Genomic DNA, 27,241 nt, shown 5'->3' with positions numbered 1-27,241 from the left:
GTAGACAGTGCCAGACAAATACTACAATACATGAAAGCTGTTGTTTTTGTTCGTCTAAATATAAACAAGAGCAGCACGCCGTTCCCTTCATGGTAACGACGACCTTCCAAAAATGGTGGCCACAAAGGCACGACAATCAGCCGGGCTGGTTTATCTAGTGATAATACCTATTCCCGGGAAGCTCAATAGAAGACGTGCAAGGTCATGTGACTTTGTGTCATTTGATTGATGAACTAGACTTAAACGTCACTAGTGCTTAAATTGGATTTGCGCAAACAGAGCCCGATGCGGAAGTCGAAGTCGTAGTCTCACACATGAAATAGCTGATAAACAAGCAATAACTGATCAATAAAAGCAGCGAGTGACATTTAGATCACTGTAACGGAGTAAAATTACCGTTACTTCTTTACAGCAGAAGCGACAGAAGTGTTTTTTCTGGTCTCGTCAACTCCTGTGACTTATCCAAAGCAGGTCCCAAGCGCACAGCCGGAACCTCAGGATAATGTGCTCGCATATTAGTCCGCTGCAGAGTAATATTCACAATTACATCTTTGTGTGGATTGTGGATGTGTGAAATGGATCTCTCTGCCAGTGTTCAAGGCCTACGAAACAGCCTATGACGACACCGATGGCGACCCCCCCCCCCCCACTCCACTCCCTAAAAACACATTGGATCTATACGATTCACGTAAATGGCCTATTTTGATTTCGAAACGGCAACTGATTTCCATGTATGTATGAAGTCAAGAAAAACATGAAAAAAAAAAAAAAAGTCATGAAAAGTTGCAATAACACAGTCATAACAAACTAATGTAAATGTAAAAATCATGAAACAGGTAAAAAAAAAAATATATATATAAAGTCCAAGTCATTTGAAAGTTTTAAGAAAAAAATCAAAATGTTGAGAAAGTCATGAAAAGGGTAAAAAAAAATGCAAGACAAAGTCATTTTTAAAAGTAACAAAAAAGTAATGAAAATGTCTAGAAAGTCGAAAGAAAGTGATGGCAAAATCAAGAAAATATAAAGATGTTTCACCAAAGATAAAAAAATGATGTAAGGTAAAAATAAGTCACTTTTTGTGTGAAGACGCCACACAAGAGTAAGTGAAACTTAAGGAAAAGTGTTCTATTGGCCTCCGTCCTGGCTGCTTAGTCCAATATGTGTAAATCGGGACTAATAATAGAAGAACGGAATGTACTTGCCCTGCAAAGCATCAGGAGCCTTTTTTCATCCTTAGCGGGAGCCGGACTGAGCGGGTCACAAGAACCTGGCGCCTATTTAATTTTAAAGGCCTTTTTTTGCCCATTTTTGCCCGTTTAACATTATTTAATGATGGGTCGTTGAGTACGCTAACAGTAATCCATTAAAACAGCCGCATGCTATTAAAGACAGAAGCGCTATTTAAGGAAGCGCCGTTAGCATATCTGCATGCCACACACGCTTCCTGCCTGCAGAAATACACTAAACACTCACTCACTCACTATTGATGCTTTTGGAGTACAGTGCTGTATTGACTTGTAAATTATTATAATTACTATTGGAAATGATAAAAATTTGATTATGAGGACCTCCGGGGATTATGAGGACCTCCGCTGTCCACCACCTTGGTCTAAACACTTGTCAGTTCCGAAACACTGTGTGTGCGCTGACGTTACGTCTTCACTGACCTTGCATAAAGCCCAAACTGGTCAACCTGACATGTGACTTTTTGCTGACTGTCCACAAACACAAAGAAGAAACAGGAAGTGGGGGGGGGGGAGACTTCTCACGCTGCGTTGGGAATCATTAACTAATTTTCTACTCCCTGTGTAGGGATTTTTATATAGTCAACCAAGATCCCTAAAAATTCCACAAAAAAATCCCTTTGTAGCGATTAGGAAATGAAGGATTTCCCTTCACCCGAAACACTTCAACAGGATTTTTAGATAATACAGCGGAACCTTGATTTATGAGTGCCACAATTTACAAGATTTTCCAGTCACAAGCAGATTTTATGCTTAGCGTCGCAGGCATAATTTTGACATAAAAGTGAGCTTTAGGATGGATGGCGGCAGCGGACTTCACAACAAAGTCTGAAAGTGTATTGGACACTCTGATATTAGCGATTTGGCATTCGTGAATTTATGTATTTGATTTTTTGGGAAACTTTCCCCTTATTTGGCTGAAAACCCATATAGGGACTAAATTTGATATCACAATTTTTTTCCCCCAAATATCAATATTCGATATGACTCGATATTTATTGTATTTAAATTTCTAAATGTAAACAACCGGACCAGACCAAATTGATTTACATTATAAAGCAGGTTTATTTAACAATTATAAACATCACAAAGAAATGAATTACTTTTCCCTGCAGGTGTTTCAAAATGTAATTATCTAAAAATTAATGATGCACCAAAATTAAAATTCTTGACCAAAACCCCCAAAAAACAAAAAGGAGAAACCCAAGGCCGAAAACCGAAACATCAGAAGAAATTATTTTCTTACATTTATGGCTATGACTGCAAAGCTGCCAACCTGTAGAAATTCACTTCGAGAACAATTTGACTGAATTTCCACATTTTGTAAATTATGTCAAGAACATTACCGCAGGACAGTTATTGCATTATATTATGTAATACGATAAGAATAATTCTGCCTACTGTTCAAAATTGCGCAACATAATCATTACTCTACAATTGTAATCATTAATAAATTATGGCGTCAATATTTGTTATTCTAATGTATTTCTTCGGGTTTGGCTCTGTTGTAGGGGTTCATCACTTAACCCTTAGGCGGTAGCAATGCACTTAAACACGCCCAGTCTGCCGGAAATCAGGAAGAAGATGATGCAAAGAAGAAACATGAAGTTGTGGAACCAGGGCCGTCCCAAGCCAATGTGGTGCCCTGGGCGAGATTTTATATGCACCCCCCTCCACCAGCGATTTACATAAGCTTACAAAAAAGTTGAATAGCAATAGTTTTAACATCATGTGAGTAACTTGCTGTTGCGAAACCTGTAGCAACCATGAATAGCAACAACTTGATCTCTCTTTCTCCGATTTTCCCTCGAATTTCTTTCTTCTTCTCTTGTGTTCTGGAGAGTTTTAGCCGTTTTGACATTTCCAAAGTTCTCTGGGGTCACATCAATAAATTTGCCCTGAGCAGAGGAGGGAGTATTTGCTATTATCATTTGTATTAATATTAAGTGTGCATTCATTTAAAATTGAATCAATGTTTTCAATGTTAAAAGTTAGTTGTCAAGTCATTGAAAATATGTGCAGCTTCCCCACTGAGATTGATTCAGCGACAAAGATTTCATTAGGGTTTTACTCAATGACCAAGAAATAATTTCCTTTTGTCTCATTTTATTTTATCATTAGTAGTTTGACAGTTCATCAATAAGTTTCATTCCTTACATTTATCTCTAGCAATGTGGTGCTTTATGTGCATTGGCATCTTCATTTTAACTATATTTAGAATTTGGAGAAATGTTGACAAAAATAAGAGAAAATATGTTAATCTGAATATGCGTAAGTAGGTAAGAGAGAAACATAATACACAAAACTGTAATTTCGATAACATCTAGCTCCAGCCTAAGATGTATTATTTTTCAATTTTCTCCACAACAAATGGGCCTGTCACTGTTGTTTTAACTTTTAGTTTAACATTAAATAATGAATGTCTTTATATGTTTTTATTGCCCTTTAATATTGTAACGAACTGTTTGGTGTATTTATTGTGGTGTGTTGCTGTTGGGGGGTTGTGAGAGCAAGAAGGGTTTTGTTGTGCTTAAAGCTGTTAATTCCGACTGGCTTTGAATGCATCGCTCTGCACATTGTGGGGAAAACGGGAGCGAGAGAGAGCATCGAGGTGAGCTGATTTCAAAGTACTGTAAATAGCTTGCCTTGCGCCTCTTCTTTTATTGTTTATATTAATTAAATTCGTGTTTCATTTTAATAGAATTATATTGAAGGTGAATTTCTCCCCCATAAAACATTTTACAAAAAGTTTTTTACCCGATTTTTGGGGCCCACTTGAGGCCATGGTGCCTTTAGCATTTGGGCGGGCCGGCCCTGTGTGGAACGAATATAAGGCGCTGATCTGTAAATAAAGCGGGAAAAAAAAGAAATACAAGACCGATTCCAGAGAATGCCACACTGTGCACACCCAACAGTACGGAACAGTTAGTTCAGATAGTGACGGCCAGCGCACTGTCAAACTATTGCCGTGATCGCTCACGCAACAATCCTAGCTAGTAGATGCTCATGCTAATGTAAACAAACCCTGTGAAAACTGTCTCTCATTTCTGATCGAAAAACTACTATCTTGTTTTCTTCCCGCCCCGTTCATAGAACGAACAAAAAACCACAAGCATTTCAACTGCCACCACGATCGCTACGCGCTCCACGGCATTGTTTTGTTTATGTTACGGGAGCGGGACGGAGACGCGGCTCTCTTTAACGTGATACATGCGTCGCCCTCGATAACGTGCTTCATCTTCAGGTGATTTTACATGGATATGCCTCTCATCGTTGTAACTTCTTTTATACACGTTATGCAGACTACGGTTGTTTCCATATGCTAGACATGCTCTTTTTGGAGCTATTAATGGCTCGCTAATCACTTGCATCTTCTCCTCCATGTTGATGGAAGTCTCACGGAGTAGCGAATCGTACAGAAAATCAAATCGATGATCCCTTTTTCCCCATATCGAGCATTAATAAAATATCGATCGAATTGTGCTTTGTGATATCTCGCCGAACACTACAGAAGCTCCCTTTTTATTACCCAATCCCTGTATGTACACCTTTTTTTTCAGAATTGTTTGTTTCATGGAGTGTCAATTATTCCTGGTTTTCGCTAGTCGCGGTCGGGCTCGGTCCCTATCCCCTGTGAATAGCGCGAGTTCACACTACAGCTAACTGTTGTGTTTATTGCCACTCCCAGTTGAACTTTACTGTAAAACTAAATATACAACAAAGAACAAAGGACTCTGACAAAACAACAGTATTTATTACTGTATTTTCACGACCACAAGCCGCACTTAAAAGTCTAAAATTTTCTCCAAAATGGACTCGGGCGCCTTATAATGCGTGCACCGAGTTCCAACATCTATAAATGTTGTGTGATGAGCGCTCCTCTTGACTTTTTTTTTTTTTTTTAAGCATTTCTAGCCGAGACGCTGCTTACACAGAGGAAAAGCGGACCTGGTTGAGGACACGGAGAAGGGTGCGTGAAGTAGGAAGCTAAAGGCACCCCCCCAGTAGGTATATAGTGCCATTTTGTTGTTGTTTTTTTACCGCTTGACTGACTGGGAGCATTGTGCAAAATAACATCGGTTTGGGTCAGGACCCCCGAAAATGGCACCTACGAAGAGACACGCTTACGAAGCACAGTTTAAACACCAATCTATCAGTTACGAGGAGGAACATGGGAATCGAGCAGCCGCGAGAGAATTCAAGATCAACGAATCCATGGTTCAAAAGTGGAGGAAGGAGGAAAACGAGCTACACCAAGTCAAGAAGACGAAGCTGAGTTTCCGCGGAAAAAAAAGAAAAACAAAATGCGGAAACAAGGCGAGGTGGCCCGAGTTGGAAGACCAACTCGAGCAATGGATTAATGAGCAAAGAACAGCTGGGAGAAGCGTCTCTACAGTCACCATTCGACTGAATGCAATAAATCGGGCTTGCCGTCATTCCGGGAGGCTTGACGAACCGCTAGACATCCGTGTTAACAGGGCATTCAAAGTGAAGTGAGCGGCGTGGGAGCCATGGATGACAGATGGCGAACAAAGCTTTACTAAGACTAGGAGGCAGCGCCAGGCGAGTTACGCCACAGTTTGTGAATGGATGCTGGGGCTAACGTGTCTGCTTGCACTGTTGTTCGAGCTATCGCACGGCAACGAGACTGACTCGAACCTGGAGTGTTTGATTGAGAACTTGCCCAGCTGTTCATTTCGGATACAGAAGATGAGGACTTTGATGGATTTGTGGATGATGATTGATCAAAAAATAACATGAGTACATTGTTAAATACTTCAATAAAGTACAACCGAACTCAGTTTTGCTCCCGCTGCCTTTTTAAAAACATTGTTTTAGCGTTCATGTATGCTACCGTTTGTTTTAAGCTAGCGTATGTTTTACCATGCCTGCGCCCAATAATACGGTGCACCTTATGTATGTGTTAAATACAGAAATAGACCCCGTAACTGAGACTGCGCCTTTTAATACGGTGTGCCCTATGGTCGTGAAAATACGGTACACTTTGTGTAAAGTCCGCGAGCATGCGTGTCTGCGCCTCACTCATGTGCACTCCTAGCTATTAGGCTAACAATATATCTCCTTTATGCTCTTGCACAGAAAGGGATGCCTTCTTCGTGTTTCATCTTTAAACCTATAAGTCTAAAGTCATTAAGTATGTGTTAAACTGCCCCCTGATGCACATACCAGAAGGAGCAGTACAACATCCATTGAATTGAAGCATGAAATCCTGATGCAAAAACTTAATTATTGACATTCTACTTTATTATGTTATCAATGTGTTATTTATGAAGTCAAATACTGTAGCGTGCTATTTTTCTTATTAACTCATTCACTGTCAGCCGTCCCAGTTAACATGGATATTTGATTTCTAAAGCCATCAATGGCAGTGAATGTGTTTTAAGAAAAACATTTTTGGGTGTGATTTTTTTTTTTTTTTTTTAAGCGGATTAATGGCATTTCCATTCATTTAAATGGTGAAAGTTGATTTGAGTTACGAGCGTGGTCACAATAAATTAAACGTGCAACTCAAAGTCGCACTATAATAGTGGCCAGGGAGCGATTCCCAACACAGCCTCAGTGTTGTTAATGTTGTTACGTAAGCATCAGATCCCGGGAACGGACGTAGTGTGGCGAGAATGTTCTGGAAGACGACTTCCAGACGGGCCTTTACAAAAAGAGCACTTTTTCACAACCATGTTTAATGGCAGAGACATTTAAGTCTAAATAAAAACGGCCATCTTGGAAACATCACGGCGTGGAGGGAAGGGGGATAAAGGGGAGTCAGCAGGTTGAGGTCCTGGCAGATGGAAAAAAAGAAAAAGCATTGCGACTTTCACCGTTTTAAAAGTATTTGTTCGTGTATGCTTCTGTGTGTGTCTGTGTGTGTGTGTGTGTGTAAGCGACTGAGTGAGTGAGTGAGTGAGTGTATGTGCATGTTACTGTGAGAGAATGTGTGCATGTTAGTGTGTATGTGAGAGGCAAACAAGCACATCTTTGTGGTGTGTGGCTGCGGTTGTCCTGGCAATTGGCATAAATGCTGAAATGCAGGCACACAAGCAGGGAGGGAGGGAAGGAAGGAAGGAAGGAGGGAAGCAGTGGGCCACAGCAGCAACGAAGCCTCAACACATACTGAAGAGGCGTTAAACAGCGTTACACAAGTGTAGAAGAGCCACTGACTTGTCAGAGCGTAGTTTGGGTTCTCCACCTCCATACGCTGAAGCTGAGCTCCCAGGTACACCTGCAAGCACAGGAAGTGACATCATCACATCAACAAAGACAACAACAACAAAAAGGCACAGGTGAGGCTACAATGCTAACAAAAGTCAAGCCATATTTATCAAGCTTTCCATTTACATACACACTGTCTCATTACAGACAGACTTAAACGGGTAGGGGAGGGCCAAGTGAGGCTTTCAGGCGCACTTCAAACACAATCATTAGTATTATAACTATACCTTTAATACAATGGGGAAGGAAAGTATTCAGACCCCCTTAAAAAAATTCATTTTGTTCCTCATTAATGTACACACAGTACCCCATATATTTTTGCAGATTTATTAAAGAAGAAAAACTGAAATATCACACAGCCATAAGTATTCAGACCCTTTGCTCAGTATTTAGTAGAAGCACCCTTTTGAGCTAGTACAGCCATGAGTCTTTTTGGGAATGATGCAAGTTCTTCACACATGGATTTCACATAGATCTGGTCAATGTAAATGTTTTTCCTACTTTTATGTCGATGCCGCGCGCTGCCGATGAGCTGTTGAAGAATCTGGATGGGATCTTGGAGGACATGTCAGGCTCATCCCTCCCAAAACCCAGATTCAGCAGGATCTCCTCTGGGTCCTCCTCGTACAGGTCCAGCAGCTCCGACACACTGGATCGGTACACATTCTAGTAAGCACGATGCTAATAGGATGCTAATGTGCTGGTGCAAAATGTATTTTGCTTTGTTGTTGGCTTTTTTTGTGATTCTACCTTAGAAGGGCACCTAAATGTGATAATGAGCCAAGCTAGTAGATATGATGCTAGGCAGAGGCTAACCTGCTGTTGAGTTCACACATTGCCTATTAAGTTTTTTGCTTTTTCGTTGGCTTTATATTTGCGATGCTACTCCAGAAACGCACTGCTGACGGCAAAGAGGAAAAATGTGATGAAAACCAAGAAACAGGAAGTGTCATTTTTAAGTGATCATTCTTAGGGATGAACTCCACAAGCATGTTTTTCTTTTTCTTTGGATTATTGCGTTAGACTCGTCTCTGTCCTGGCTACTTCGCACAAAATGTCTCAACCAACAATAACATTAACAACAATAATGATAATAATTAGTGATGCACAGAAACCGGAATTCTTGACCGAAACTGGTGAACATGATGCCAAAATCCGAACGCCGAAACTCTGGAATAGATCATCAAACTTTATTTGTAAGCGCTTTTCATACAAAAAAATACAACACAGAGCGCTGCACATAAATTAAATTAGAAAAATAAATCAAACACAGCAATTATTATTCATAAAACTATGCCAATTATTAGTAAAATTGCATTTAAGGCTATGACTGCAAAGCTGCCAACCTATAGAAACAATTTTTCCATATTTTTTAAATTATGTCAAGAACATTACCGCAAGACAGTTATTGCAGTATATTATGTACTGTATTTTTCAGACTATAAGTCGCAGTTTTTTTTCATAGTTTGGCCGGTGGTGCGACTTATACTCCGGAGCGACTTATATGTGAAATTATTAACACATTATTATATAATTTCACGTTATTTTCACATTGACAACCACAAGAGGGCGCTCTAGGCCTGACGAAAGCGACAAAAGAGGAAGCCGCGCATCGTTTAGCAGTGACACCGAGAATGAAGATTTCATTGGATTTATTGATTTGGAGTGACACTGATGGTTTGGTAAACTTGTTAGAATGTTCTTCCTGCTATAGTTATCTGAATAACTGTTAATATGTTACATTAACATACCAGGCACGTTCTCAGTTTGTTGTTTTTGCGTCATGAAACGTTATCTGAATGTGTTACGTTAGCATACCGTACACCTATTCAGCCTGTTGTTCTCTATTCTATTTTTATTTTAAATTGCCTTTCAAGATGAAATGTTTGTTCTTGGTGTTGAATTTTATCAAATAAATTTCCCCCCAAAAATGCGACTTATACTCCAGTGCGACTTATACATGTTTTTTCCTTCTTTATTATGCATTTTTTGGCTGGTTCAACTTATACTGCAGAGCGATTTATAGTCCGGAAAATACGGTAATAGGAAAAACAAATTCTCCATACTGTTCAATTATACAACATAATCATTACTCAATAATCGTATATAATATAAATATTTCAATATTTCTATATTTGTTATTTTAAAGTATTCATTGCATTAACCTTGTAATTATGGAGACATTTGCAGCCAAATGTCTTCTCTTGCATGCTATTTTTGTGTTTCCTGTATCCATGATTGCTGCTGAAATGATGCAAATTTCTCCATTGTGGGAATAAAGGTTATAAAGATTTATTGTAATAATATACTTTTAAATTATAGGTTCAAGTGACGTAGCAGCGGTGAGGTACTAATTTGTTTCCGGTCCCTGTTATGGCTGTATATTGCAGTATTTTCCTCGACAAGCACATACTAATTTGCCTGCTATTTTACTCTTCAAAGTCTGCTAATCTCTGCTGTAACACAGTTTCAGACAGACCAATGTGATAGGTGTACTGTATCACCCAATCACTTATTTTGGTGTTTTGTGACGTCACGCGATAGCTTAGCGATGCTGCGCTGACAACTCACGCCAAGCGAACGTTCGCCTCTGCGGCTCTGCATCATATTTAGCCACGGTAGCTTGGATGGCTCAAAATAGCAGGCACCAAGCATTCTCCATAGCCAAACAGCGGAAAGCATCGAGGTTGAGCGACAAGAAAGACGCTTAGTTTGAGCTAGCATGATGCCACGCAGTTCATAATTCATCGCGACATGCAAATTTTAATTATTCCAATAAAAGACAATCGTCTTCGTTATTAATGTGCGTTTACGTTACCAGTAGGTTTGTTGACTATATGCGTTATTTAACATTTATGCTAGATTTATGGCACTAAGTCATTATCAAACCGTGAGTGTAGTGTGTGTGTAATAAAGTGACCTCCCAGTAAACTCAACTTGATATTAACCAATGCTCTCTTGGGCATTTAATAGTAATGTTAATAGTAAATGATTCTTTATTCTTTATTAAAAAGTGTACACACCCACGTGCGATGGCCGTCAATTTTCAACATGTTATGCATGTGACATGTTATTTCAGTAGTTTTATTTCGGTGAAAAAAGTATTTCGATCTGAAACTAAAAATGCACTTTAGGGTTATTTTCGGCCGAAACATTTCGCCAGCCGAAATTTTGGTACATCACTCATAATAATACTAGGATGCTCCACTTCCAGGTTGAGAAGCTACCAAGCCAATGAGAAGCCATGATGCAAACAAAACGCTAATAACGCTGGCGTGTTTACTCTTCACTGATATGACATGGGAACTACAGTCTAAAAAGGAACATGATCTTATCCTCGCTGAAACTTTGCACTTGAACACAGAAGACTACAGTTGACATTGAACGCCACAATATTAGGTGGGAGTAGTCACTAACGGTTACTAACCTGGACACAGTGCTGCTCTTTCCAGACCCGGTGGAGTTCATACTTCGTCCTTTTTCTTTGTACTGATTCCTCTTCTGATCGGCAGCCAGACTGCCACTGGGGGGCGAAACAGGAAGTGAGCTAGGCCTTTGGTGGGAAGCTAGCCGACTGAGATGAAGAGGAAGAAGATGAAGACGACTCACCAGGATCCAGTCTTCTTGCTGCTGGACTGAAGATGGTCAGCTGCAATCACAACATAAAAATACATCAACAATTATGTAGCAATAGTAATCTTGATATGATACATAATTTATTTATTTTTTTAAAACTACTACAATACTATGGAAATAACTGAAGTTACAATGCGATATCTATCATTTACTTCAATTACGATATAAACGATTCATCCCAATTACAATGCGGTTGACTTGTCACAACAATACAATTCAATTCAACCTAATTTCATTGTGATACCAGTCACTCCAGTTACGATCCGATTCATTTCCAGTTACGATGCGATATGATACCATAAGATTCAATTCAATTTCAATGAGATTGAATTCATTCGAACGATACAATATCATTTACTCGAGTCACAATAGCATATGTTTCATTCCAGTTGTGAAGTGACACGATTCAGTCCCGTTGAGATAGCATATGATTCACTCTACTTGCAACCCCAATTCCAATGAAGTTGGGACGTTGTGTTAAACATAAATAAAAACAGAATACAATGATTTGCAAATCATGTTCGACCTATATTTAATTGAATACACTACAAAGACAAGATGTTTATGTTCAAACTGATAAACTTTATTGTTTTTAGCAAATAATCATTCACTTAGAATTTTATGGCTGCAACACGTTCCAAAAAAGATGGGACAGGGTCGTGTTTACCACTGTGTTACATCACCTTTTCTTTTAACAACATTCAAGAAACGTTTGGGAAATGAGGACACTAATTATTGAAGCTTTGTAGGTAGAATTCTTTCCCATTCTTGCTTGATGTACAGCTTCAGCTGTTCAATAGTCAGGGGTCTCTGTTGTCGTATTTTACGCTTCACAATGCGCCACACATTTTCAATGGGAGACAGGTCTGGACTGCAGGCAGGCCGGTCTAGTACCCGCACTTCTTTACTACGAAGCCACGCTGTTGCAACACGTGCAGAATGTGGTTTGGCATTTTCTTGCTGAAATAAGCAGGGGCATCCATGAAAAAGACGTTGCTTGGATGGCAGCATGTGTTTCTCCAAAACCTGTATGTACCTTTCAGCATTAATGGTGCCTTCACAGATGTGTAAGTTACCGATACCATTGGCACTTACACAACCCCATTCGATCACAGATGCTGGCTTTTGACCTTTGCGTTCATAACAGTCCGGATGGTTCTTTTCCTCTTTGGCCAGGAGGACACGACGTCCGCAATTTCCAAAAACAATTTGAAATGTGGACTCATCGGACCACAGAAAACTTTTCCACTTTGCATCAGTCCATCTTAGATGAGCTCATGCCCAGAGAAGCCGGCGGGGTTTCTGGGTGTTGTTGATAAATGGCTTTTGCTTTGCATAGTAGAATTTCAAGTTGCACTTACGGATGTAGCGCCGAACTGTATTTACTGAGATTGGTTTTCTGAAGGCGGCACGGTGGGAAACTGGTTAGAGCGTCTGCCTCACAGTTCTGAGGACCGGAGACCGGGGTTCAATCCCCGGCCCCACCTGTGTGGAGTTTGCATGTTCTCCCCGTGGCTGCGTGGGTGTTCCTGAGCCCATGTGGTGATACCCTTTACACATTGATGCCGGTTTTTGATGCAGTGACGCCTGAGGGATCGAAGGTCACGGGCATTCAATGTTGGTTTTCGGCCTTGCCGCTTACATTCAGTGATTTCTCCAGATTCTCTGAACCTTTTGATGATATTATGGACCGTAGATGATGAAATCCCTAAATTCCTTGCAATTGTACGTTGAGGAACATTGTCCTTAAACTGTTCGACTATTTTCTTACGCACTTGTTCACAAAGAGGTGAACCTTGCCCCATCTTTGCTTGTGAATGACTGAGCAATTCAGGGAAGCTCCTTTTATACCCAATCATCGCGCCCACCTGTTCCCAATTAGCCTGTTCACCTGTAGGGTGTTCCAAACAGGTGTTTGATGAGCATTCCTCAACTTTCTCAGTCTTTTTTGCCACCTGTCCCAGGTTTTTTGGAATGTGTTGCAGCCATAAAATTCAAAGTTAATGATTATTTGCTAAAAACAATCAAGTTTATCAGTTTGAACATTAAATATCTTGTCTTTGTAGTGTATTCAATTAAATATAGGTTGAACATGATTTGCAAATCATTGTATTCTGTTACTATTTGTTTAACACAACGTCCCAACTTCATTGGAATTGGGGTTGTACAATATGAGGCGATGCAATACAGTTACAAGAGCATGATTCTTGTCAGTTATCATGTGATACGATACATACCATTCATTCCAATATCATATAATTCGCTCCAGTTATGATTCAGAATACTTTTAGTCCCAGTAGCACAATTCAGTTTTACAACCAACCTATCCATATTACAACAGTAACAACAAAGGAATAAATATGTATACGTGTCTGTGTGTGTGTATATATATATTTTTATATATATATAAAATATATATAAAAACACATTTTCTCAACATCTTATCCTCACAAGGGTCACGGGCGTGCTGGAGCCTATCCCAGCTATCAACGGGCAGGAGGCAGGGTACACCCTGAACTGGTCGCCAGCCAATCGCAGGGCAGATATAAACAAACAACCATTCGCACTCACATTCACACCTATGGGCAATTTAGAAACTTCAATAAACCTAGCGTGCATGTTTTTTGGGATGTGGGAGGAAACCAAGAGTACCCGGAGAAAGCCCATGCAGGCACGGGGAGAAGATGCAAACTCCACACATAAAAAGTGAAGAAAAAAGAAATATATATATAGAATTTTGTTTTAAAAAGTTATGAAAAAGTCAAGAAAATTTCAAAAAAAATAGAACAATTAACAAAAACTTAAGTCAAGAAAAATTAGGGAAGATAAAAAAAGATATGAAAGCCAAAAGAAGTCATGAAAAAAATAGAGGACAAAAAAAGCTACGGAAATGAAAAAAATAAACAGCCTGAGATGAAACAAGATACACACCGAGCGCGTTGCAAAATATCCACATCCAACAGCAGTGCGTGCGACGAACACGAAATCCGACACGTTCATCATGTTAAGGCACATGAAAATCATTAATGAACAGGGCTTGAGACTGAGACCAAAATGGTCGCATATGCGACCCTTTTTTCAGTGTGCATGAGTAAAAATTTCATCTGGTCGCACTTGCGCTGATTGCCTTGTTTTAATGCTCCCTCTAAAACAATCTCACTTTATAAGACATGGTGGTTGAATGTTGCCGTCTTTTTCACTGGAGAGAGAGAGAGAATGTGGTATCATTATTCTCGTGAACGGCTGACGGCCGCGCGCTGCCCCATCTCCATGGCTGAGAGCGAGCCTCACATGGTGGAGCAGTCCCCTCCGTCGTCGGGCGAGGATGTGCCGCAGACAAGGGCGCAGATGGTACTGGTACCCACTCAGAATCATAATGACATCGATTTGTCCCCTCCACTTTTTAATCACCCACCCTTCCTGAAGTTGGATTTCCAACTCGGCAAGGTAGACGAATCTTACAAGTCCAACATGGAAATCATGCTATCTGCTTCTCAGCTAAAACACTATATACAGCGGGTGAAATAAGTATTTCTCACTAAATATACTTCCAAAGGTGCTACTGACCTGAAAATTTCACCAGATGTTGGGAAGAACCCAAGTAACACATACAAAGAAAGTAAAACAAATTAGCTCAGAAATTAAGTTGTGTGTAATAATGTAAAATGACAAAGGGGGAAAGTATTTAACACACCAACTGGTATTCATTTAATACTTTGTACAAAAGTATTTGTTTGCAATGACAGGTTCAGGACGCCTCCTGTATGGAGAAACGAGTCGCATGCATTGCAATGGTGTGATTTTGGCCCATTCCTCCACAAGCAGTCTTCAAATCTTGAAGGTTCCATGGGTTTCTTTTAGGGACCTTGAGTTTCAGTTCTTTCCATTGATTTTCGATTGGATTCAAGACTCATCGGACCACAGAAAACTTTCCCACTTTGCATCAGTCCATCTTAGATGAGCTCATGCCCAGAGAAGCCGGCGGGTTTTCTGGGTGTTGTTGATAAATGGCTTTTGCTTTGCATAGTAGAATTTCAAGTTGCACTTACGGATGTAGCGCCAAACTGTATTTACTGACATTGGTTTTCTGAAGGCGGCACGGTGGAAACTGGTTACAGCGTCTGCCTCACAGTTCTGAGGACCGCGGTTCAATCCCCGGCCCCACCTGTGTGGAGTTTGCATGTTCTCCCCATACCTGCGTGGGTTTTCTCCGGGAACTCCGGTTTCCTCCCACATCCCAAAAACATGCATGGTAGGTACTTGAAAACTCTAAATTGCCCGTAGGTGTGAATGTGAGTGCGAATGGTTGTTTGTTTGTATGTGCCCTGCGATTGGCAACCAGTTCAGGGTGTACCCCGCCTCCCTGCCCGATGATAGCTGGGATAGGCTCCAGCATGCCCGCGACCCTAGTGAGGAGAAGCGGCTCAGAAAATGGATGGATTCAAGTCAGATGATTGGCTGGGCCATTCTAGCAGCTTTATTTTTTTCTTTGAAACCAATTGACAGTTTCCTTGACAGTATGTTTTGGATCATTATCCTGCTGAAATTTCCACCCTCGTTTCACTTTCACTATCCTTGTACATGGCAGCAGATTTCTGTCAAGAATGTCTAGGTACATTTGCCTATTCCTCCTTCCTTCAATTATGTGAAGTTTACCAGTACCATTTTCTGAAAAGCAGCCCCACACCATCATGTTCCCACCTCCGAACTTCACTGTTGTTATGGTGTTTTTAGGGTGATGTGCAGTGCCGTTTGTCCTCCAAACATGGTGTGCATTATGGCATCCAAATAGTTCGATTTTGCTCTTATCCGACCAGACTATATTCTCCCAGTATTTTACTGGCTTGTCCAAATGTTGTTCAGCAAACTTTAAGCAAACTTTGACATGCTTTTTTTCCCCCCAGAAATGAGGTCTTGCGTGGTGCGCGTGCATACAGGCTACGGGGCCGGAGTACATCCTTTTGACAACAGTACCTGCTAATTCCAGGTCTTTCTGAAGCTCTTCACAGGTGGTCATTGGTTCTTAGACAACTCTTCAGATAATTCTTTGCCACTCCTCTGTCAGAAATCTTGGGAGGAGCACCTGATCGAGGGCAATTTATTGCGGTACGATTGGCTTTCCACTTATGTATTATGGCCCCAACCGTGCTCACTGGAATGTTCAGAAGCTTAGATATGCGCCTGTAATATGCCATTGTTATGTTTTGCAACAATTAGTTTGCGATGGCATTGAGACACCTCTCTGCTCTTACCCATCAGATGTGTCTTGACACACACCTTGGCAATGAGACCTTTTGTAGGCCATTAATTAGGACTGAAGCAGCTGATATTCATTTGCAAGGACAAGGAGCTGCATTGCTGTTTGATTATTGATAGATTGTAGGTATTGTCTTGGCTTTCCATGCCTTTTTGCACCTCCCTTCATGTGTTCAATACTTTTTCCCTGTGTCATTTCACATTTTTACGCACAACTTAATTTCTGATCTTATTTGTTCTACTTTCTATGTATGTATGGATTACTTGCGTTGTTCCCAATTTATGGCAAAATTTTCAGTTCAATAGCACCTTTGGAGGTACTGTATATTTAGTGAGAAAAATGGTGACGTGTTAAATACTTATTTCAGCCGCTGTATCTGTGTGTGTGTGTGTGCTCTCTCTCTCTCTCTCTCTCTCTCTCTCTCTCTCTCTCTCTCTCTCTCTCTCTCTCTCTCTCTCTCTCTCTCTCTCTCTCTCTCTCTCTCTCTCTCTCTCTCTCTCTCTCTCTCTCTCTCTCTCTCTCTCTCTCTCTCTCTCTCTCTCTCTCTCTCTCTCTCTCTCTCTCTCTCTCTCTCTCTCTCTCTCTCTCTCTCTCTCTCTCTCTATATATATATATATATATATATATATATATATATATATATATATATATATATATATATATATATATATATATATATATATATATATATATATATATATATATATATATATATATATATATATATATATATATATATATATATATATATATCTATCTGCAACATTTGCACAATCAACATTGTCCCAGATTATCGCACTACTAGTCACTTTAAACTGCATACACTCCTTGAAGTCTCGGCGCCCTTTGCACAATGGTCATTGCACCGGACTATTGCTCTAAGTGCTAGAGGACCTTACATCTTTTTGTACAATTGTCAAAAAAAAGAAAAATAATAATAATTTGTACCGGCATTACCAGATTACCAGCAACCGTTTATTGCTCAGTGATTGTTTTTCTCAATGTATTTATGTCTCAAAAGTATTCTCTGTCAACTGACTGTCTGTTGTCGTACTAGAGTACTGGAGACAAATTTCTCGTGTGTTTTTTGGACATACTTGGCAAAATAAAGATGAATCTGATTCTGATATATTTATATATTCCCTTCCCACTTTCAATCTTAAACTACGGTATGCCAATTAAGACAACTATTCATCAGCATGCATGGTCATGCTGTATCGCCCCAAAAAAGAGTGCGACCAAATCATGTGCTGGTGCGACCAACTTACCAGTGGCAAAAGTAAGTGTAGAGCCCTGAATGAAACCAAACTGCGAAGCACACAGTGTGGCATTTTGTATTTGATGGAGGCGTTTTTCGTGGGATTTTGGGTGTTAATATTTTCCTACCGTCACAATCTTACCACAAAGATAATGTTACTAAAAATAACTCTGACTGGTTTATTTAGCCCTCTGCACCCGCTCGGTACGACAAAATGACTGCTTTATTTAGCCCTCTGCACCCGCTCGGTATGACAAAATGACAAAACAACAATTGAACTTAATTGGCTTCTGACATGCTTCCGTTGCGTAACTTTGAAAGATGCCATTCTGGTATGTACTGTAGGTCACACTTAAAAGAGATGTGAACAGATACTACTACTGACCTTCAGCTCCCAGAGAAAGGTCATCTTCGAAGCTGCAGCCGTTCCTCGGCGCACCTGTTGTCAATTGACAAATGCTGGCTGGCGTAAATCGCTTCGCACACGTTAAACACACACACACACAAAAGGTTGTTCTGTACAGGAAGTGCTTACCTTTGCCCGAAGGTGTGCTCTGATCATCTAGTGACACAGCCAGCGGCGTCCTAAGACACAAATATTTTAAAACAATATACTGTGGGGACGGGAGCAAACACTTGAGAGGTTCCCACAAAAAAAAACAAAAAAAAAACAGCATGTTAGCCTTTAAATTTATACAGACGCACGCACACAGAGATCTCTGTATATTTAAACACACATAAAAACACACACTAAGATCTCTGTAAATTTACACACACACACACACCTGCACGCTGATCCCTGCACATTTACATGCACACACCTCAAGATGCCTGTAAAATTACACACACGTGCACTCTATGATCCCTGCACATTTACATGCGCACGCGCATACACACACACACACACACACACACAGAGCAAAGTTATCTAACTAAAACAGGTTAGGCTAACTACTTTTAGGTAGGACCAAGTAATTGCGCGAGTAAAGGATCTGCCAATGATGCTAACTCCTAATCCAACTGAGGCGCTGATGCTAATAGTCTTCCCAGCTCCCATGATAAATGTGGCTAACTTCCTGTCATGCTAAAAAGGCTAACACAGTGACGCTAGGTGCCAGAAAGGCCGAGGCGTGCTCCACGGCGTCACGCATACTGAGCACCTGAAATAGCGCAGCTCCTGGATGTTAGCTCACCCAGTCTTACCTGTCTGTCAGGCTACGTGGTTAAGCGGCTAAGGGGCTGTCAGCTATGGCGGGTCACCTGTTGATTAGAACCGACCGGACCAGACTAGACTGGACCGACTGGACTGGACCAACTCGCTGAGAGCTGCTTAGCGACTGAGCTAGAGGCAGCCGGACGCTCTTACGCAAGACAACGCTCTTATCAATGGGACAAACTTCAAGCTGCCCTCCTCCCTCAGAGACACAGACAGACACAGACACACACACACACACTTTCTCATACACATTTACACATTCATTCTCTTAACACACACATGGGCACACTTATATAGTTTTTTATTCATGCACATTATCACACGCACTCTGTTATTATGAATACACACATACACGCATGCACACACTTTGCATAACCTACTGCAGCCGCCACGTTCACATGCCCTCCAACTTGCCACAGGTGGCCATGTTGGGCCCTGTGGTGGTTGCCATGGAAAAGAGCGATTGCTTAATTTTGCATACATGGCAACACTGTGCATGCATGTGTGAGCTAGTGTGCCAGCATGTGTGTGATAAGAGTGTTGACTCAGCAGATGAAGTAGCTCCTCCTTTGTTGACTCTCTCTTTTTCGTCTCTCGACATTTTTTGACAGCGTCTACTTGGGCGTGTGTGTGTGTGTGTGTGTGTATGTGTGTGTGTGTGTGTGTGCGTGCGTGCGTGTGTGTGCGTATAAGCAAAGACTGTGTGTTGATCCTACGTCAGTGGGCTGATAATACAAATAAACACACCTTGAGATGTCAGAGAAAAAAAAACAACACCAGCCTGTAGGTCAGTTGGTTGGCGTATTAGCAAGATCTAAGTGTAGCCACTCCGAACCCGGCGCTACAGTTGGGGGCTTCGACTCTCCTTTCACTGTGTGGATTTTGCAACTAGGAAATAGCCTGTTGCTAGTTGCTAACTGGTCTAATTGAAGGGGTAGCGGTTTATTTACTAATCATTACATGTTGTTGAATATCAAACAAAAATGTGATGATTGGCTCGGATTTTACATCTAAAAACTGAAAAAAAAGTATTTTAAATGCATTCTATAACATGGTTGTGACGCTGTCTAAATGTTGCTAGTGGATACGTGGTACAGGTTGAGCTCTTTAAAGGTTTACATAAATACTTTTGACACTTTACATTTTTTATTAACTAAATAAAGTTTGATTAAGCAGAGAAACTATTGTAAATATTGTAAAACTATCATTGTGTTTTTTTATTCAAATGCAATTCACATTCCATTTAGTTGACATTCTGACGCCAGATATAAAAACGTTTTTAGAATTGTCATCTCTATAAATTAGCCAAATGCTTTTTGTGGCAAAGATACACAAAAACTAATAAGGTGAGAAAAATTAGCCAACTGAAAATGCTATATATCAACTAAACCCTTTGTTAAATGAACTAGTTAATGGTGAGAAAATTGACACTTATTCCATAGTGTCTTTAAAATAATAAAAAAATGCCCCCCAACATAGACTCAGTAGTAATTTAATGCTAATTTTCTGATGAAATATTTTATTTTCAGCCAGATTTTAGCCCGCCCACATTTTGGACATGTCAGCCTGTCACAGACAGACATATAGATGGCAGAAGGCAAAGACATTTCCTCATTGAACTTCTATGTATTATGCGTTGTAATTGTTGCCTGTATTGAAATCTGGATCATTTTCATACAAAAGTGACTGAAAATAGTGATTTTGTTGGAAGAATTGTTGGAAGAATTGTTTTTAAAAAAAATAAAAAATAAATCAACCGTTGAAATGCCTCCTTGACGAAAGAAGATAACCACGTCATCCCAATTGAAGTCATTCTTGCAGATTAATTACCGCATGTCATCTTTATTTGTCTCCCTATTTATGCCCACGTACACCTCTGAAAATAGAACAATCGGCCCGGTATTTATGATTTTATCATCCCACGAGAAAATGCTTTGCAGATTCATTTCCGCATAGATACACGGCTTTCTTCAGCTCAATTTTGTATTGACTACACCACAGATGCCTCTAAAATGTTCCAATAAAGTTCCTATATGTAGACCACAAAAGCATTTCTGTAGGTGACAATGTGTCCTGACCCAAGTGGAGGAGTCCAAGTATCTCGGGGTCTTGTTCACGAGTGAGGGAATAATGGAGCAGGAGATCGGCCGGCGGATCGATACAGCGTCTGCAGTGATGTGCACGCTATATTGTCTGTTGTGGTAAAGAAGGAGCTGAGCAGAAAGGTAAAGCTCTCAATTTACTAGTCGATCTACGTTCCTTACCCTCACTTATGGTTACGAGCTTTGGGTCGTGACTAAAACAGATAAATAACTGGATGAGCCAAAACTTTCTTCAATTAAACCACAAAAAAATGTATATAATTGTTTTTGGCAGTAAAGAGGATTGCTGTTAGTAAATACCTGGAGTCATTCTCTATAAAGACGTCAGACCAAGTCCGTAACCTTGGTGTGTTGATCGACTCCGACCTGACTTTCAACAGTCATAGCAAATCAATCACTTAAACAGCATTTTACCAGCTGAACATCATATCCAGGGTGAAGACTTGCATGTGCCAAGCAGACCAGGAGAAGCTCATCCATGCTTTTATCTCTGGTAGGCTTGACTATTGTAATGGTATTCTGACTGAAATCCATCAAAAGAGCATTCAACGGCTGCAGCCCATTCAGAACATTGCAGCTCGGGTTCCGTCCAGAACAAAGAGATCAGAACACATTGCTCAAATTCTGAAGTCTCTACACTGGCTCCGAGTCAGCTTTAGAAGAGAATAAAGTTCTGTTTCTGGTCTATAAATCACTAAACGGTTTAGGTCCTAAATACATTAAAGACATGCTCATGGAATATAAGCCTAGTAGGGCTCTGAGATCTGCTGACTCAGATCAGCTAACGAAGCAGAGAGTTCAAAGCAAACATAGTGAAGCAGCTTTCAGCTGCTATGCTGCAGGCAAATGGAATAAGTTGCCAAATTAAAAGTGCCTCGATATTGTCTTGGTCTTGTCTCGATATAAAATAATGAGCAGTTCTGCTTAAAAGACTTCAAGCCACCCCGCTTAGCCAGGTTGCTAGAGCGCTTCACTTCCTCCTTTGAGTGTAAATTCACCCGATTGGACGCAAAACCCATGTGACCATGTCACAAGAAATGCACTGATTGGCTGACTGGCCCACATGACCGAATGGCTACGTTGGGCGGAATGCAGAAGCATTGTAACTTGCTACGGCGTACTAAGCCAGTCAAAGCCGCGTTTTGCAATCGATTGGGCAAGAGGTTTTCCCAGCATGCCTAGCACCGTTGTATAGTTGTTAAAATGCTGTTTTATGTCAGTTAGTCCCCTAATTCCATAAATAGTTGTAAAATTATGAATAATTTGACAAGCCCTCTGCAGCTTGTTGTTGTTGGCTTAACTATTTTTTTATTGTCTTGCACCAGGAGTCAAACTGCCACCCAAGGAGATGACCTGTCGAGTTTACAGCACATTGTGTAAGACAGCTCACATGCAGATGGCTATGTGTGAGGTGGAGAATACCTCAGTAAAGCCGCAGTGTGAAAATTAAACACTAGAGTGCAGCACAGCAAAATTATTTAAACATACAGTGGAAACTCGTTAAATCGGACCACAATTTAACAGATATAGGATAAAACGGACCGCCAGGGATGAACAATGTGTCCTACAATAGTTTCCATTAAGCTTTACATGATCAGGATTTTTGGGGCCGATCTCCGATCAGTGAGTTTAAAAAAAAAAACTATCACCGATCTGATCACAAGCTGAAGCAATGTGTCTATTTAAATAACTTGTTCATTTACTGTCTATGCTTTTTTACTGCATACTGATTATGTTCAAAAGTATTCTCTAGTCAGGTCATGTATTCTAATCAGCCAGGTCAAACCAACATTACAACACGACAGAAATAATGAGTGCTAAAATTACTGTATTGTAATTAAATTACTTCACACACACCAAAACCTTAGAGCATGATTCGACAGAACGCCGGCATGTTTACGTACAACCATTAGTGCTAGCACTAGCTTGCTAGGCTACATAACGTTTTGTTGCCTGCTTGCGAGACATATCGTATTAAAAGTACGTCAACATACCTCAAGCAATCCTGAAAAGAACATCCACTCCAGAGCACCGGTGATACCACCACACGGTTTTCCCCATTTTGTTCTTACAATACATGCAGCGCGATCCATTGTTGTTGTCGTCACTATGGTAATGAGTATATCCGGTTGCGTTTGAGTTGACAAGATAAACCCCAGTGATCGTAAAAGATGGGATGCGGTGGCATCGGAAGACAAGATTTTTTTTTTTTTTATATCTTGCATAGTGCTCTACGCAGAGAGAGCAGCACATGACTTGCTGTGGTATTAACTCAAAGAGGAACACAACACACGAGTCTTTGGAATTTGGAACAACATTTTTTGTCAAGCCAGTCATCTATGGCAATGGATTTGGAACAAGGAAGCATGCTAATTCCTCGTGGCTCATGAAAGCGACGCGCCTATGACAAGTACGTCAGCAATGGCTACATAACGCACACCAACATAGGAAGTTTGGATAAAATTTAAACATTTTCAAATATTTTCAAGCTTCTTTGTATTTATTTTCAATAACTTTTTACTGTACTGGGCCTTTTAGGCCATGAAAAAAGTACAAAACAATATTGTACTGTACTGTAATATGGGTCCATAAGTACTTCAATATAACGAACAATCAGCTGCAACGGACGACCCCTCGCCCATAATTCTGTTACGTTGAGGTTCAGGTTGTGGTTCGCCTGTGTGGACTATATTAGAATGAAAGTGTACACCTTTCTCATAACCTCTAGGTGGCGGTGGCATATTGGAATGAAAGTGTACAGCTTTTTGATAAACTCGAGATGAGGGCATACATTTATAAAATTGAATTTTCCCCTATACCTATGTATAATGCGCACCATTGACTTTTTACATTTTGGGGGGAGGGGGGGTGCATTATACACGAGAAATTACAGTAATTATTTATTTATTTATTTAAAGATGCACCATTCAGAGATTAGGGCCGCATGTGCGACCAAATCAATTGCACTCGAGACCCATGTTATTGCTACAGCAATAATAGCGTTTTGGAGGTACAGTAAACTAATGTTAACACTGGATGGACGGTGATACCGTGCACAGTAATATATGATTTGACAGAGCTCGAGACTGCGACCAAAGTGGTTGCATATGCGACCCTTTTTTTCAGTGTGTGCGAGTAAAGATTTCATGTGCACGCCCGCGACCCTAGTGAGGATAAGCGGTACAGAAAAATGGATGGATGGATATATATGTCATGCTGTACCTCCCCCAAAAAAGGGTCAAGTGCAAAAGTTGTGTAGAGCCCGTTTGAAGATGTGTTTTTCACAAAAACCTGTGGGAAAACTGTGCACAGACAACTAAAATATATCGAGAAGGACTCAAGTAAGAAAGCAAGAAAAAGAGAGGTTTACGGTTGTCCCGCTTTCACCTCTGTACCCTTGTTACGTGAACCTTCCGGCAATACCCTGAGTCTTCGCACTGTACTTGATCAGTATGAAAGGCCCCCGCGTCAAAGCGCAACGACGACGGCAACGGGGGTGTGGCCATTCCATCTTTGGAAGTGGTAATGCAACAGCCGAGAAGGAAGTCTGGAGGCTTTCCCCGCTAAGTGGACCGCAACTCGGCAAGATGCAGTCATTGCTGGAAAAGAAAGCCCTAACTTTGCTTATTTAAAAGCAGAAGGAGGTGACGCGGCGGGGAAAAAAAAGGAAATGTGGATATCTCATACTAACGTCATAGCAGCATTTCAGAGTTTAAAGTCGTTTGTGAGGTTTCTAGTTCCAGGAAGAGTGCTTCGAGGTGTATTTCAGGCTGAGCAGGGACCTTTGAAAGGGAGTTTGAAAGACTCCTGTAGAGCCATCTTGGTATATTATTTTTCTATTGGCCCAAAGTTCGGAGGAGTGGGACACCGCAATTATTATCCCTTCCTCCATTTCCCCCTTGCCATTTACAGCAGTCCACCAAAATAGCACTCAGAAAACACTCCACCAGCACCGCTCCCATTGGAGGAGCTTTTCAACGCTCCAGAATAGAAAAGTTTTCTATCCGATGACGCGACGCTGAGCGTCAGATCCCGTCTGCATTGATGCGACGCTCGGCGTTACGTCAAAATGTGCTGATGCCCCCTCAGCACACAGATAACGAATGGGAAAATCGAGGGCATCAGACGCCTTGCCAAGTGCAGCGTGAAAGAGCCTTTACGATAATACCGTGAGCTTTACCACAATATCGCAATAATTATTTTACCACTTGATTAATATCGTAAAATAAAACCAAACTGTGAGATATAGATTGTTACATCCCTATCCTTCAAGCATATTTGTTTAGGCTGTCAATCAGCTGTCATTCAAAACTTACCTGCATTGGTCGAGCCAGCTCGGTGATCTTGTTGGGAGTAAGTCCTATGAAAACAAGAAAAAGAGAGAGGAGAGAGCGATGCTCTGTGAGACGACAGCATCCAACCCAAACTGGTTACAAAAGAAAAAAAACGAAAAAAAACCATTAAGCCCCAGAAGCTTCCGGCTTGGCGGCTAATGTTTTTTTTTTTTTTTAATGCATTGTGTGTTTGTTTTAGTGAGTGGCGCTGACAAATAAACGCAGGAAGGCAAGAAAGAGGAACAAAAGTCAACGCGTGGCGTGTTGAAACAAGAGCACAAAACAAAACATTCCCAAACTGTAACCACTGTGCCGCCAGGGAATTATCTGACTGACATAGTATATGTCATAGCATGCCGCTAGCTGTTATGCTAAGTGCTATTATGTGCAAACATTCACGAGATAAAAATCTTCCGGATGATGGCAGTGCAAACATATTGTTTTCATAAAACAAGATCATCCGAACAGAAAGCATTTGTGACAGGTCTGATGCTGCTAGTGTAGAGCTTCACATAGCTAACCAAAATCACGATGAATAGGCATCTTCAAAAAGTTATTTACTGAGCTCCAAGCAGATATACAGGGTGATTGAAAAGTAACTCCCTATTTTAAAATACGTATAATTTATTCATATGTTGTAATATTTTTCAAAATGTTTTTGTGTATGTTCCATGATTAAAGGAACATACACTATTCTACCAAACCAATGACTTTGGAAGAACTAGTCTATTCTACCAAACCAATGACTTTGGAAGAACTAGATTATTCTACCAAACCAATGACTTTGGAAGAACTAGATTATTCTACCAAACCAATGACTTTGGAAGAACTTGAAGGGCGAATACGAGAAGTTATGTCTTCCATCCCACAAGAGTTCCTTTTGAAATCAGTTAATGCGGTATCCAAGCGGCTTGAGAAACTGGTGGCTAATGCTGGTGCCCATATTGAATTTTGACTAAAACTCCATGCAATACACTTTCTTCTCATGTTCATTTCTTGTAAGAATTATAATTCAGAAAGTACTTAAAAATAGGGATTTACTTTTCAATCACCTGGTATACAGCTCTATGTGCCTGATACCAAAATGAAAGAGCTGTATCACTACGCCAAGTTCAAAGAAGCAGATCTAACAATATCAAAGAACCAGATTTTTTATTGAGACCCATTAACCAGATCTACTAACAAGATCAAAGAACCAGATTCTAACCACCAAATTCAAAGAACCAGATCTATGATCAAGATCCATGAACTGGATCTACCACAAGAACTACCGACAACAATATTCCTGAGCCAGCTCTATCACCAAGATCTATGAATTAGATCTAACACCTCAAAGAACCAGAGCTAATGCAAAATTTAAAAAAATGATCTTCCACAAGATCAACCAACCATATCCCATTAACCAGATCTATCACCAAGATCCATGAACTAGATCTATCACCAACACCAAAGAACCAGATCGTCACCAAGATCCCTGAACTAGATATATCCCTAACATCACAGAATCAGATCTTTCACAAGAGCCATGAACCAGATCTACAAACAAATCAAAGAACCAGATCTATCACCAGGAAAGGAACATCAACAAACATGTCAGAGCTAAGATGGTGAGGTTCACCTGGTTCTTCAGAGGTCCTCTTAGGGTCTCCATTGGAATCAGGGCAGTCTGTCAGATGTCCCTGTGGGGGTCCAGAGGTCAGTGCTTTCTGTGTCTCCTGCCAGGTAGAGTCTCTGCTCTTGGCCCAGGCCCGCCGCCGCAGGGACGCCAGGGTGCAGTCGGCCACAGCACTGCCATCTAAAGGTTCAAAGTAGACTTTACAAAGTAGACTTTACAAAAGACATTTACTCTGCGTCGCCATCGTACACAGTATATTTGAATCCAAAAGAAAGTTTATTTTTAGCCTTGTTCCGTATTACTGTAAATATCTGATGGCCAATAAAGTTCTTAAAAATTTGTTTTTAA

The 27,241-nt window shown here is 40.6% G+C and overlaps 1 protein-coding gene across 1 annotated transcript in view; it reads right to left on the bottom strand.

Moving 5' to 3' along the window:
* The window catches only part of itprid2 (ITPR interacting domain containing 2), a 53,272-nt gene extending 26,266 nt beyond the window's left edge, over positions 1-27,006 (bottom strand). Inside the window, 8 exon segments of the mRNA XM_061692181.1 lie at positions 7,425-7,485; positions 7,977-8,124; positions 10,903-10,998; positions 11,085-11,124; positions 18,012-18,065; positions 18,162-18,211; positions 25,261-25,304; positions 26,897-27,006. Coding sequence (XP_061548165.1) covers positions 7,425-7,485; positions 7,977-8,124; positions 10,903-10,998; positions 11,085-11,124; positions 18,012-18,065; positions 18,162-18,211; positions 25,261-25,304; positions 26,897-26,929 — 526 coding nt within the window. The 5' untranslated portion in view covers positions 26,930-27,006.
* Between the last annotated feature and the right edge of the window lie 235 nt (positions 27,007-27,241).

Source organism: Phycodurus eques, chromosome 12 (assembly GCF_024500275.1).
Source record: "Phycodurus eques isolate BA_2022a chromosome 12, UOR_Pequ_1.1, whole genome shotgun sequence".
Taxonomy (NCBI): domain Eukaryota; kingdom Metazoa; phylum Chordata; class Actinopteri; order Syngnathiformes; family Syngnathidae; genus Phycodurus; species Phycodurus eques.
This window is presented reverse-complemented; position numbering and strand designations above follow the sequence as displayed.